At 37.1% G+C, this 15,495-nt stretch overlaps 1 protein-coding gene across 23 annotated transcripts in view; it reads right to left on the bottom strand.

Annotated features, from left to right (window-relative positions):
* Positions 1 to 15,495, bottom strand: part of BIRC6 (baculoviral IAP repeat containing 6) — a 258,994-nt gene that overhangs the window by 76,006 nt on the left and 167,493 nt on the right. For all 23 annotated transcript variants that reach the window (XR_002913821.2, XM_063713739.1, XM_063713738.1 and 20 more), the window contains 2 exons: positions 12,580 to 12,753; positions 10,845 to 11,041 (listed from right to left, as the gene is read on the bottom strand). Coding sequence is in view for 22 of the 23 variants with exons in the window: in XM_063713739.1 (XP_063569809.1) it covers positions 10,845 to 11,041; positions 12,580 to 12,753 (371 nt within the window). In the remaining variant the exon portion in view is untranslated. The remainder of the gene's footprint in view (positions 1 to 10,844; positions 11,042 to 12,579; positions 12,754 to 15,495) is intronic.

Raw genomic sequence — 15,495 nt, forward strand, 5'->3', positions numbered from 1 at the left:
CAAAACATTCTAGGCTCATGTTCTACATACTCTTCCTCAATACTAGAATTTCTCCAAGGAGCCCTGATTTCTTTTAGTAGGAAATTTTTAAAATGACAATATGGGAGATATATATGCATTTATCACTAGGGGGAGTCTGCTTCTGGGTCCTATCAGCAAACATACCTAGAAAATACATGTATGTATATATGTGTAAATATATATATATATAGAGAGAGAGAGAGATAGATACATAGACATAATTTCTAGCATGTATTCTTCAAAACTGTCAAGGCCATCAAGGCCATGAAAGATAAATAAAGATAGCAGAATTGTTACATATGGAAGACTACAAGACAACAAAATGCAATATATGACCCTGAACTACCAGTGTCCTCAAACCATGCAAAAGAAAATTGATTTCTTTTTCTTTGGCCCTAAAGAACATTAGAAGGACAGGCAAAAGCTGAATAAGATTTGCAGTTTATAGTACAGAGTCAATGTGAACTTCTGATTTGTATAATTGTACTGTGGTTATCCAAGAGAAGTTTTCTGAACTTAGGAATAAAGGAGCATCATGTCTATAATTTAATCTTAATAATTCAAAGAAAAACTCCAGTTCTGAGCATGGTTGCCCTACAAACTTCTCATTGCATTTAGAAACACTCTACTTATCTTGCTTGGCCATGAATAATGCACTTCACTAAATATTAATTTGAAGTTCCACACTCAAACATATAATTAAATGAATAGTGACCTAATCACAGAGTTAGCTCACTATTCACTTCAAACATCAGGATCATTCCTAAGCTTCCTGTATGACTTTAGCAGACTGACAGGTAACTCTGTGGGGTGATTTTTAAATGAACAGTGAGGTAACTCTCTGATTAGTTCACTAATTCTTCCTTCTTTTACATATATATGTAGAAGTCTTAAGCTGATCTACAGCTTAGATCAGTCTTAAGTTGATCTACGGCTACACTACATACATCTGCACACTGAATAAAACAGGGGCAATTTTGATGCCAGCTTATTTTGACTACTAAAGCTTAGGCCAGAATGACAATATGAAACAGCCTAACTGTAAGAACATAGGAATTTGAGGCACTTTTCACTTCTAAACCATTTTGAAACCCTTTATAGGCAAATTTTTAAAGTACCTCTATATTTATTATTTTATGCTGCACAAAAGATAGTTTCATATAAAAGTACCTACATAATAGAACGTTGTTACAGAAGTAGAACTTTACCTCATCATAATTGTTTTCTTAAAGGACTATTTCTCATATGATGCCACAAAACAAAACAAATGCAATGAAAGCAAAAAGACAGCAATACCAAAGAGCTCTTCATTTATAGCATTCAAATTCTTTAACAAGTGAAAGACCCTCAACTTCATGAAAATCAGAAGAGCAAATTAAAACCACTATCATATATTTCCCATCACTCATTATACAGATACAAATTTTTAAGTCTTATGTTAGATATGTATACAATCCTTCACAACTTTTTTCATTATAGCTAATAACTGGAAATAAAAATGCTAGTCAACATTAAGACTAATACACACAATAAGGTATAGTTAAATATACAGCAAGTATACTAGAGCTATACAAATGAGACCACCACAGGTTTAGGCATCAGCAAAGATTAATTTCAGAATACAGGTTCCGCAAAAGCACCAAACAGTAGAATATAAACTGATATTTACATAAATGTCACAAGTATAATGATTCAAACAGAACTGTTTTAGGGTATTAATATTAAGATGGATTTAATTTTTTAACTATTATATTCACTTGTATTATTTCACATTTTAAAAGTCAAAACTGAAAAGTATATAAAAACATGCTTTTTGCTCATTTAACAACAAAGAAATTTTATTTCTGATACACTAGGATAAAATAGCTCAATTTCCCAAAGAAAAGACTCTAAAAAGGACGTGCTCACTTTGAATAATGTCTAAAACACAAATAAATTATTTTAAATTAGATGAACAGGATATGATTTATATCACAGGCTTTTAGGAATTACGATATTCCAACCATGTGATGTCTTTGATTCTGATACTCATTATGTCACAGCAAACTGAGAAGACATGATACTTTCTAAAGTAGTCAAATGCTCCAATTTAAGAACAAAAAATGAGTTTCAGTTTAAATTGGAGAAATGGGATTAATATGATTTCAAAATCATAGCCATGGTACTTAAAAATGAAAACAGACTAAAAATTCTGTATGTTTGATTACAATTCTGCATAAGTGTATACATACAAACGTATACATGAACTTCCTGTATTGATTCTGGTTGTGTTTTTCAAGGAATTTATCCATTACATCTAAGTATCAAATATGTTGGCATAAAGTTGGTTATAACAGTACCTTATTTTATTCTATAGAAATTATAATAATGTGCTTGCTATCATTTGTGGATATCCAACTTGTGTGGTTTTCCCTTTTTCTTGAAAATTTTTCATAGTTTAACAATTTTACTAAAAGTCTCAAAAGTCAAAATGTATGGCTTTCTTGTTTCTCTTTGATTTTTTTGTTTTATACTTAATTGATTCTGGCTCTTACTGCAGTAATTCCTTGCTTCTGATTTTTGGTTAATTGTACTCCTGTTTTTCTAGTTTCTTGAGGTGGGAGTGTACATCATTGATAAATCTCCTCTTTTAATTATACACATTTAAAGCTATAAAATCTACAGACTGCTGTAGCTATATACCATGTCATGTTGGCATTATTGTTTTGAAATATATTGTAGTATCTATTGTGATTTCTTCTTTCATCCATGTGTTATTAAAAACTACACTGCTTAGGTTATACATATTTGAGGTTTTCTAGATCTTACTGCTATTGATTTCCAAATTAATTCTGATGTGGTCACAGAACATACTGGGTTTTATTTTAATGTTTTTAAATTTACTGAGATGTTTTGTATAGGCCAGCATACTGTCTATCTTTCTTTGGAAAGAAGTACATCCTGTAGTTGGTAAATGCTTTGTTCCATAAATATTGGTTAGGTCCATCTAGAAGTTTTGGGTGTTTCGCCCAACATCTCCTACTTCCTCACTTTGTTTCATTTACAGCTCTCTGTAAATGTTATAATCTATTACTGAAATGTAGATTTATCTAATTCTTCCTTCAGTTCTATAAATTTCTGATTCATGTACTTTGAAGCTATTAAATACACACAAATTTAGGATTGTTATGACTTATTCTGAATACTTTCATAGTGATTTAATGATCCTCTTTATTTCTTATAAGGTGGTCTATAATTCAACTTTGTCATACATTAAAAAATAGGGATAGCAGCTTTTTTCTTGCAAGCACATCTCTTTTAGGCAGCATATACTTGGGCTTTGCTTTTTCCTCTATTCTGACAAATGTTTGCTTTTCAAATGGGGTATTTAATACACTTAACATTCATTCATTCATTCATTCATTCATTTATTTGTTTAATCATAGAGATGGAGTCTCACTCTGTCACCCAGGCTGGAGTACAGGGGCACGATCTCAGCTCACTGCAACCTCTGCCTCCCAGGTTCAAGCGATTCTCCTGCCTCAGCCTCTCAAGTAGCTGGGATTACAGAGGTGTGCCACCACTGCTGGCTAATTATCATATTTTTTAGTAGAGGCGGGGTTTCACCATGTTGGCCAGGCTGGTCTTAAACTCCTGAGCTCAGGTGATCTGCCTGCCTCGGCCTCCCAAAGTGCTGAGATTACTGGCATGAGCCACCATGCCCAGCCATACACTGTACATTGTTGATGAGATGTTGTATCAACTCTTGATTTTAAAATCTTCCTTGAACTGTGTTTAGTTTAGTTTTGTTTAGCAGATACGTAAACTATTGGTAGATCAACCTGAACTTAGAGGCTTTTGTAATTTATTAGAAGAGTTTATTTTGATTTTTCCCTTATTTCTCAAGTGAATCTTTATTAGGATGTAGCCTTTACTCCTAACGTATGGGCCATTTGGAATTCCAATGGAAAAGCCAAGATTTTTATCTCTGAGCAGGACTAAAACTGTAAATTGTATCCTCTTGGTGACAGACAGCAGCTGAAATCTCTGCACAGCTTTTTCAGCATTCTAGTTCATGTCTGCTCTCAAAATGCCTACGTTTAATAATTCTGCAGCAAGCTATGGACGTGCAGATTTTGGAGCTCCTCAGCTTCAGCTTCCTCCTTTCTGAATTCCTATTTTCCAGCCAGTATGGAAGAATCAAACTCCAGCCAATATGACTGTGGCTTAAATCTGAGTTCTACCTGTCCCACCCCACAAAGACTGAGGAATACCCCCAGAGAAAAGCAGTATAGACACTAATATTACTGAATGTGATTCTATTAATATTGTGTTTAAATCCTCTCTAATTTCTGCCTGCTTCTACTTGCTCTTCAAAGCCTTTAAATAATTGTTTTTGTGGTTGGTTGTTTTTTTTTTTTTTTTTTTTTTTTGAGACGGACTCTCACTGTCACCCAGGCTAGAGTGCAGTGGCGCAATCTCAGCTCACTGCAGGCTCCACCCCCTGGGGTTCAGGCCATTCTTCTGCCTCAGCCTCCAGACTAGCTGGAACTACAAGCGCCCGCCACCCCACCCAGCTAATTTTTTGTATTTTTAGTAGAGACAGGGTTTCACCATGTTAGCCAGGATGGTCTCGATCTCCTGACCTCGTGATCCGCCCGCCTCGGCCTCCCAAAGTGCTGGGATTACAGGCGTGAGCCACCACGCCCGGCCTAAATAATTGTTTTAAAATATATTTTGCCTAGAGCTTTTAACTAGATAGAGACAACAGAGTTAATCCCATACTTTTTATTCTGCCATCACCGATTTTTGAGAGGCGATGGGCGACATGGGTGAAGAATTATAGAAAATTTTCTCCAAAGGGTATAAAATTCTAGGATGACAGATTTTTTTGCTTTATTTTGTTGCTTGTTGTTTTCTACCATTTTAAGTTGTAGTGAGTTTCTTAATCCTGAGTTCTAGTTTGATTGCACTGTGGTCTGAGAGACAGTTTGTTATTACTTCTGTTCTTTTACATTTGCTGAGGAGTGCTTTACTTTCAACTATGTGGTCAATTTTGGAATAGGTGTGGTGTGGTGCTGAAAAGAATGTATATTCTGTTGATGTCTATTAGGTCTGCTTGGTGCAGAGCTGAGTTCAATTCCTGGATATCCTTGTTAACTTTCTGTCTCGCTGATCTGTCTAATGTTGACAATGGGGTGTTACAGATTGTATATCTAGAAAACCCCATTGTCTCAGCCAAAAATCTCCTTAAGCTGACAGGCAACTTCAGCAAAGTCTCAGGATACAAAATCAGTGTGTAAAAATCACAAGCATTCTTATACACCAGTAACAGACAAACAGAGAGCCAAATCATGAGTGAACTCCCATTCACAATTGCTTCAAAGAAAATACAATACCTAGGAATCCAACTTACAAGGGATGTGAAAGACCTCTTCAAGGAGAACTACAAACCACTGCTCAAGGAAATAAAAGAGCATACAAACAAATGGAAGAACATTCCATGCTCATGCGTAGGAAGAATGAATATCGTGAAAATGGCTATACTGCCCAAGGTAATTTATAGATTCAATGCCATCCCCATCAAGCTACCAATGACTTTCTTCACAGAATTGGAAAAAACTACTTTAAAGTTCACAAGGAACCAAAAAAGAGCCCGCATTGCCAAGTCAATCCTAAGCCAAAAGAACAAAGCTGGAGGCATCATGCTACCTGACTTCAAACTATACTACAAGCCTACAATCACCAAAACAGCATGGTACTGGTACCAAAACAGACATATAGACCAATGGAACAGAACAGAGCCCTCAGAAATAATGCCACACATCTACAACCATCTGATCTTTGACAAACCTGAGAAAAACAAGCAATGGGGAAAGGATTCCCTATTTAATAAATGGTGCTGGGAAAATTGGCTAGCCATATGTAGAAAGCTGAAACTGGATGCCTTCTTTATAACTTATACAAAAATTAATTCAAGATGCATTAAAGACTTAAACGTTAGACCTAAAACCATAAAAACCCTAGAAGAAAACCTAGGCAATACCATTCAGGACATAGGCATGGGCAAGGACTTCATGTCTAAAACACCAAAAGCAATGGCAACAAAAGCCAAAATTGACAAATGGGATCTAATTAAACTAAAGAGCTTCTGCACAACAAAAGAAACTACCATCAGAGTGAACAGGCAACCTACAAAATAGGAGAAAATTTTTGCAATCTACTCATCTGACAAAGGGCTAATATCCAGAATCTACAATGAACTCAAACAAATTTACAAGGAAAAAACAACTCCATCAAAAAGCAGGCGAAGGATATGAACGGATGCTTCTCAAAAGAAGACATTTGTGCAGCCAAAAGACACATGAAAAAATGCTCATCATCACTGGCCATCAGAGAAATGCAAATCAAAACCACAATGAGATACCATCTCACACCAGTTAGAATGGCAATCATTAAAAAGTCAGGAAACAACAGGTGCTGGAGAGGATGTGGAGAAACAGGAACATTTTTACATTGTTGGTGGGACTGTAAACTAGTTCAACCATTGTGGAAGTCAGTGTGGCGACTCCTCAGGGATCTAGAACTAGAAATACCATTTGACCCAGCCATCCCATTACTGGGTATATACCCAAAGGATTATAAATCATGCTGCTATAAAGACACATGCACAGGTATGTTTATTGCGGCACTATTCACAATAGCAAAGACTTGGAACCAACCCAAATGTCCAACAATGATAGACTGGATTAAGAAAATGTGGCACATATACACCATGGAATACTATGCAGCCATAAAAAATGATGAGTTCATGTACTTTGTAGGGACATGGATGAAGCTGGAAACCATCATTCTCAGCAAACTATCGCAAGGACAGAAAACCAAACACCACATGTTCTCACTCATAGGTGGGAATTGAACAATGAGAACACATGGACACAGGAAGGGGAACATCACACACCAGGGCCTGTTGTGGGGTGGGGGGAGGGGAGAGGGATAGCATTAGGAGATACACCTAATGCTAAATGACGAGTTAATGGGTGCAGCACACCAACATAGCACATGTATACATATGTAACAAACCTGCACATTTTGCACATGTACCCTAAAACTTAAATTAAAAAATTTAAAAAATATAATAAAATAAAGTTGTAATTCCCTGGCTCATATGGTTTCTGTTGAAAGGCCAGTTGTTAGTGTTATTGCTGCTGTTTTGAAAATATAGGTCACTTTGTCACTTCCTTTATAGCTTGTTTTAATATTCTCTCATTATCTTTTTTTTTTTTTTTTTTGCTTTTTTGGGGGTATGCGGTCTTGTTATGTTGCCCAGGTGGTCTGGAACCCGTGGGCTCAAGTAATCCTCCCGCTTCAGTCTCCTGAGTAGCTGGAATTTCAGGGATGCACCGCAGTGGCCAGCTGTCTTTGTTTTTAACCACTTTTACCATGACAGTTCCAGGCATGCGTATCCTGCATGAAGCTAACAGTTTCTTACATGTTGAATTGAGATTTAAGTTTTACATCTATTTGGGAAATTTTTCTTCTTCTCAATACTGTTCTGTCCATGTTTCAACTAACTCTTTTTCTGGGACTATAAATTCATGTATGTTAGAATTTTTCACTTCAGTCCATACAGCTCTTATGTTCTTCTCATTCCTTACACTTTCTATGCTTCTGTTTGAACGATTTCTTTTTTTTTTGAGACAGAGTCTTGCTCTGTCACCCAGGCTGGAGTGCAGTTGTGCGATCTCGGCTCACTGCAGCCTCCGCCTCCCGGGTTCAAGCAATTCTCCTGCCTCAGCCTCCCGAGTAGCTGGGATTACAAGCGTCCACCACCACGCCCAGCTAATTTTTGTACTTTTAGTAGAGATGGGGTTTCACCATGTTGGCCAGGCTGATCTCGAACTCCTGACCTGAGGTGATCCACCTGCCTCAGCCTCCCAAAGTGCTGGGATTACAGGCATTAGCTGCCGTGCCAAGCCGAAGGATTTCTTTTGATACATCTTCCAGTTCACTACTGTTGCAATCTGCAGTGTCTCTTTTTTTTTTTTTTTTTGAGATGGAGTTTCATTCTTGTCACCCAGGCTGGAGTGCAATGAAGCCATCTCGGCTCACTGCAACCTCCACCTCCCGGGTTCAAGCAATTCTCTTGCCTCAGCCTCCTGAACGGCTGGGATTACAGGCGCCCACTACCACACGGGGCTAATTTTTCTATTTTTAGTAGAGACGGGGTTTCAACATGTTGGCCAGGCTAATCTCGAACTCCTGACCTCAGGTGACCCTCCTGCCTTGGCCTCCCAAAGCGCTGGGATTACAAGTGTGATTACAGGATTCCAGGCTGGGATTACACCATGCCTGGCCAGTGTCTCTTATTAAACACACCTAACAGTGTCCTTAATTTGATATATTAGAAATTCTCAACCCATCCCATATAGCTAGTATTATCCTGACACCAAAACCAGACAAAGGCATTACAATTATAGACCAAACTCTGTATTAGTTTTCTACTGCTGCTATAACACACTGCCACAAACTCAGTGGCTCGGAAGAGCACAAATTTATTATTTTAAAATTCCAGAAGTCAGAAATCCAAAATAGGTCTTATGGGACTAAAATCAAAGGATGCATTCCTTCTGCAGGCTCTTAGGAAATAACAGTTCCTCACCTTTTCCAGCTTCCAGAGGCTACTTACGTTCCATGGCTCTTGGGTGCTTCCATCACCACATCATATCCTCTATTCCTGGCTTATGCTTAAACGGCTGAGGAGATCCATGAGTTACATGCCTAATCTCTTCAAAGAGCACTCTATGTGACTGAATACTCTGACTTTTGATGTTTCTAAGGCACTAGCAAAAGGTTGTCCAGCCTCACCCTTGGCTTATACTTTGGAGCATGCTTTTCTGATAGCGAATCTCTAAATTTTAGCACCTTCTGTGATCTCGATAGGTAATTTCACAACTTGACAAGCATTGATTGCTTGTTTTTCAACAGTTCTTCTCTCAATTTATATCTTTCCTCGCACATTTCACTATAAGCAGCAAGAAAAAAACAGGTTGTACCTTCACCACTTTGTGTGGAAATCTCAGCTAAATATCCAAGTTCATTACATGCAAGTGCTGCTTTCTATATTTAGGACACAAATGAGTTAATAGTTCCGCTTCTATATGACAAAGATCCCTTTTCCTTCAGGTTCTGGTAACATGTTCCTCATTTCCTTCTAAACCTCCTTGTCAGCACTTTAAACACCCGTATGTCTACCAAGTCTGCTTATGACAATTCAGATATTCTCTAAGACACTGTACGTTTTCTCCCCTATGATCCTTACTTCCTTCTGGGCCCTCACTGGCAGAAGCTTTATCATCCACATTTTATCTAACAATCTGTTCAAGGTAATCTAGATTTTTTTTTTAAATCATGCTACTCAAAATTATTCCATACTCTGCCAAGTACCCAATTCTAAAGTCACTTTCACATTCTTAGGTATGTATTACCAGGACCCCATTTCCAGTTACTAATCAATATAGTGAACCACACTGAATACTAAATTAGAAAAAAATCATTTATGTTGAGCAATAATAATGCTGAAAATGTTGGGGTCTTTTCTGCTTCAGACTTTTGAGTAATTATGTCATTGTCTAGTAAGAAAATTTTACTCATTCTGTGTCAATCACCTTATAAAATAGTTATATCATCTTATCATATATTTTTGAATAGTAGGTAAGCAATAACATGAATAAGTATTATTGTGGGTTGCATTTTGTCCTCCCAAGATATGTTCAAGTCCTAACCCCTAGCACCTATGAAGGTGACCTTATTTGGAAATGGGGCCTTTGCAGATGTAATCAAGTTAAGATGAGGAAATAATGGTTTGCAGGACCCTACATTAAATGACTGGTGTCCTTATAAGGAGAGAGAGATACAAGGACACACAGGAAAGATGGCCATATGACGACGTAGGCAGAAATTAAAGTGATTCAGCTACAAACCAATGAACGGCAAGAACTACTGGCAACCAGTAGAAGCCAGGAAGAAACAAGGAAGGAGTCTTCCCTACAGCTTGAATTCAGAGGGAGCATGGCCCTGCTGATATCTTGATTTCAGACTTACAGCCTCCTCAACTGTTGAGAATAAATTTCAGTTGTTTTAAGCCAGCCTGTTTGTGGTATTTTGGTACAGCAGCTCAGGAAACTATAATAGAGCCTAGAGCTACTATACCAAAATAACCACACACACACACACACACACACACGTGCGAGCGTGTGCGTGACATGAAATCAAAGAGAATATTACCCTACTTCATTCAACAAACATAAAGTTTTGTTTTTACAATTCTCCATGCACCAAACTTCCTACTGATTGATACAAGAGCATGGAAAGCACAGACACTGACAGTTTGGTAAATGAACATGGGAATAGGTCATGTTTTTAAACCACCAAAAATGGAAATGGCACCTGAAACAGGAATAAAAGGTAAACAAAAAGACATATATTGGTGGCAGTATACACTGCTATTTTACTTCTCCTATTTCCAATAATATCTCTAATAAATATCACACTTAAAGCAGCATAGAAAAGAGAATGCTAGTGTTACAACCATGAAATCAAGATAAATGCTACAGTGTAGTAAGTTTGGCAAATGTGCTTGATCTTCAACATTTCTTCCATACCTACTAAAGGTCATGAAGCTCTGTACAGACTGACCATTGAAAGAGTTATATAATGTTCAAAAAATATAAAGCAAAGGGTATTTCTACAAAATTAATCCAAGTACATTAAAAAACAAACATTAAAAAGAATGAAGGACTTAGCTATGGAATGATATACTCGATTAGGAAATCTTATCTTACCTGTTGAATTACTTCTGGATATAGCATGGGTAGTCTTTCAGCAATAAGAGCCAGTCCACCCATTCCTGCAAAAACTTGTAATGGTGACTGAATTGGACAGGTTTCAAGCAAAGATTCATCCAATATCCCATCCATGCATTCATCACCTGGAGTGAGAGCCTCATCTTCTGGACAGCTAGCAAGTAAGTCTCCATGATCTAGACAATAAATTACAAATAACTGAATAGGTAAGAAAGGGTATATTTTTATAATATTCTTTCATTTACAAAAGCAGGTATTAATGCTTTCTTGCTACTCAAAAAAGAGCACAAAACATCATTTATTTAGATATAGCTGTATTAGGGCTAGACGCTACAATGACCTTTAAATGACTTCTGATACTACCTTCTTTAGTCTTGTTATTGGAAGAATGGTTCATGGACTAGTAGCATGAGCATCACCTGCAAGCTAGTTTGAAATGAAGAATCTCCATTTTAACAGTATGACGCCAGTCATTTGTAAGCATACTGAAGTTTGAGAAGCAATGTCCTTTAGGGTATACTTGTAACTTATATCCTATGTTAAAATAAATGGTTTCTCAAAGTTCTCATAGCAAATAATATGCTCTAAAGTATCCTATTAAGAAAAATTAATGACAAAGACTTCTCTTACTGAAAACAAAAAATTATACCGTATTAGTTTAACTCTGAATTACTCACCAAAGAAAACCAAAAGGTCACGTAACCAGACCCTTTAAACATTAAAACAAAAGAGAGAAATAATCGTGCTGAAAAACTGGGCAAAGAAAATGTACCAAAATTTGCTGAAGAATACAAAAGACCAATAACTAAAGACTGAATTTTAGTTATGAGAAAGATGGAAAGTTTAAATAAGTTCATACCATACTCACACTATGAAAACTACTTATATAGCATTTATAGGAGTAAAAAATTGGAAACAACCACAATGTTTCAATGATTGGGGAACAAATAAATCTTCTTACATTTGTATGAGAAAACAGCCAATTCAAAAATGGATATTCAAAAATATTTAATGGAATATAAGGGCCGGGGGCGGTGGCTCATGCCTATATCCCAGCACTTTGTGAGGCTGAAGCAGGCAGATCAGTTGAGGTCAGGAGTTACAGACTAGCCTGGCCAACATGGTGAAACCTTGTCTCTACAAAAAATACAAAAATTAGCCAGGCATGGTGGTGGGTGCCTGTAATCCCAGCTTCTCAGGAGGCTGAGGCAGGAAAATCACTTGAACTCGGGAGGCGGAGGTTGCAGTGAACTGAGATCGCGCCTCTGCACTCCGACCTGGGAGACAGAGTAAGACTCTGTTTCAAAAAAAAAAAAAAAATTAATGGAATATATAAGTAAAAACCAAAAATATGTGATCCCAATTATATGAGAAAACATGTTTATATGCAAGAAATGCCACTCAATATAAATTATAACTAAGTTGTAAGTTGAGTTTCTCATTTTTATTATAAAACGACAATTCACATAGCTCTCACAGAAATATCAGAAATTAAAGTACATGCGCTCATAAAACAAATGATGTTATTAGAAATAATGCAACTTAGTTTCCAAATGAAATAATGGCCATTTTTTATATTTACAAAAATTCAGTCATAAAAAAATTATATCTTATGTTGATATAATAAAAACGCAAGTCAATTAAGTCATTAGCTATAGAAATCTCTGCCTCTTTGTATGACAGTCTGTAATTTAAAGTAGTATTACATACATACCTTTTTCAGGGTGTAGTCTTTTATAAGAATCTGTTTTTGATAGACTGGGGTCTGTTATAACTCTTGATCCCAATTTAACAGTCAGATCTATTGAGCGGTAACCCTGAGGAAGTTTTCGGTCATATAGGAGAGTTAAAAGCTGGGCAAGTGTCATTTCAGCTGGCAATGGCTGGCCTAAAATGATATAACTAAGTTAAATCTGGAAACCAAGAAAGAAACATTTACTTGGTTTAATTATTATCTGCTTTTACTAAATTACAGGCAAGAGTTTGATTCTGAAACCAATTTCAAAACAATTAAAAAATTCAACAGCCATTGGAAAGTTTACAAAAAGTGAGTTTATTTCTGACATATAATAATGAACAATAATGTCTGTAAAAGTGTTAAAAAGTCATGGGCAAAACGTAAACAAAGGAACAGACATTTCCATAAATCTGATGTGGGCCATTTTTTTCTATAAAAGGACAGCTAATAAATACTTTAAGCTAGGGGGGCCATATGGTCTCTGTTACAACTGCTAATCTACGTTGTAGCAGAGAAGCAGCTATGGACAATACACTAGTAAATGGGCATAGCTGCATTCCAACAAAACTTTATTCCAGGCAGAAGGCATGACTCACATCACCTAGGTAATGGGCCATGAGATATGTCACAAGGACCTCCCTGGACAAAGGTATCCAACCCACCAGTCAATAGTTTGTTGACCTCCACCATGAATCAACAATGTAAAGCTAAGAAGAAAAATTCCTTTGAACTGAGTTGGCAATTTCATTTTAATACAGCATGAAAATGGTGATAAAATAGAGGATGGGTATCCCTCATCCAAAATGCTTGAGACTAGAACTGTTTCAGATTTTTTTTTTTTTTTGCATTTTCTAATATTTGCATGTATACAATGAGTTATCTTAGGGAGGGGATCCAAGTGGAAACACAGAATTTATTTTTGTGTGTATACACACATACACACATCCCTTATATACATAGCCTTAAGGTAATTTTATACAGTATTTTTGATAATTTTATGCCTGTAATAAAGTTTGTGTACCCTGAACCATCAGAAAGCAAAGGTGTCACTATCTCAGCCACCCATGTCAACAACAGTTATCATTCTTGACTCTTAATCTACACGCTACCAATAGGCAATTGTTTTCTTACATTTATTCACACATTAAGTACTTAACAGTAAAAATATGACATACCATTAACACTGAAAAAATAATGTGTCAGGGCAACTAAGCAGCATAGTAGCATCATCAGGATACCTGTTTCAGCTATTAAACAAAACCAACCACAGAGCCGGGGGAAGTGGCTCATGCCTGCAATCCCAGCACTTTGGGAGGCCAAGGCAGGTGGATCACCTAAGGCCAGAAGTTCAAGACCAGCCTGGTCAACGTGGTGAAACCCCGTCTCTATCAAATATACAAAAATTAGCCAGGTGTGGTGGCGGTCGCCTGTAATCCCAGCTACTCGGGAGGCTGAGGCAGGAGAACTGCTTGAACCCAGGAGGTGGAGGTTGCAGTGAGCCGAGATCACGCCACTGCACTCCAGCCTGGGCAACGAGAGTGAAACTACGTCTCAAAAAAAAAAAAAAAAAGGGAAAAGCAGCCACAAACAACAGCAGACTTTCAGTCTTCACCTATGATGCTGTGTTTTTATTAAAAGGTTACTATAAACTGTGTTTTTTAGGTAAGAAGAAACATCGGAAGCAGGTGAGGGACCAGGAAGTGGATCCTATGGAGGATGAAGAGACATTCTGCTGGAAGGCTTTTAAAAATGCTTCTTGCGGAGTCATCTGCCTCATTAACATGGTTTTTAGCTCAGAAGTCTCTCTTCAGTTTTAAAAACGGACACGGTTTTTCATTCTGTTGTTAATGCACGCTGCTCTAATCCTTCAATATGCCCACCATACATTTTCACCATGTCTTCTTCTATAAGCACCTTTTCTGTGGTGTTAACTTGACCTTCTTCATCACTATCATAACCCTGATTCAAAACCATTTCCACTATTTTACCACCAGTCAATGAATGAATAACTGAAGCATTATTATCAAAGTTCAAAACTTCTTTGACATCTACTTCTTCCAGCTTACTGCTGAACTCTGAAGGTATTATTTTTTACGTATGTAAGGAGGTCAGACATCATTTTTTTTCACTTGACACACAGAATCCTTCAAAGTCACACACAGTTCATCATTATCACCAAACACAGTTGCAGGCCAGAGGTTGTGCCAGGCAGCATGCACAACTGTGTCTTTGTCACTGTGTTCCAAGTATTGGCAACAACATATATGGCATTCTTTATACTAAACTCCATTTGAAAATTTTCTGCACCCATGCCTCTGTTCACTACTGCCAGCATGCTGTTCAAGAAAGTGGATTTATATTTTCTGTTCATTGATCTAAAGATACCCTGGTCACATGGCTGAATTAATGAAGTCACACTTGAGGGAAAGTACACAGCATAAACATTAGTTTTGAGAATTTTAGCTGGAGGATGAATTGGGTGATATCAAGGAATAAAAAACTCCTACATCATCCAGTCTAGCTTATGGGCAGTACATACAAGCCACTGGTACAAAGTGTTTGTGAAACCAATCAGAAAAGATGTCTGTGGTGATCCATACTTTTGTGTCAGCGTAACCATGGACTGGTAAGAAATTCACTCCTTGAAAACAACAAGTGTGAAAGGTTTTGCCTATCTGAGCGTGTTTGTACTTATGTATGACAGTTGCATTAGCACATCCCAGGACAGTTATTCTGTCCTTGGTATCCTTAATTCCTGGAGGGGCTGTCCCATCAACTGTAGCCCAGTGTCTTTTTGAGACAATAACACCAGAACAGTGATATATTTCATCAGCATTATAAACTGTTCTGGCAGATTTTCATCAGCAATGACTTTGGCAAATTTATCAACGA

The sequence above is a fragment of the Pongo abelii genome, chromosome 12, assembly GCF_028885655.2.
Source record: "Pongo abelii isolate AG06213 chromosome 12, NHGRI_mPonAbe1-v2.0_pri, whole genome shotgun sequence".
Lineage (NCBI taxonomy): Eukaryota > Metazoa > Chordata > Mammalia > Primates > Hominidae > Pongo > Pongo abelii.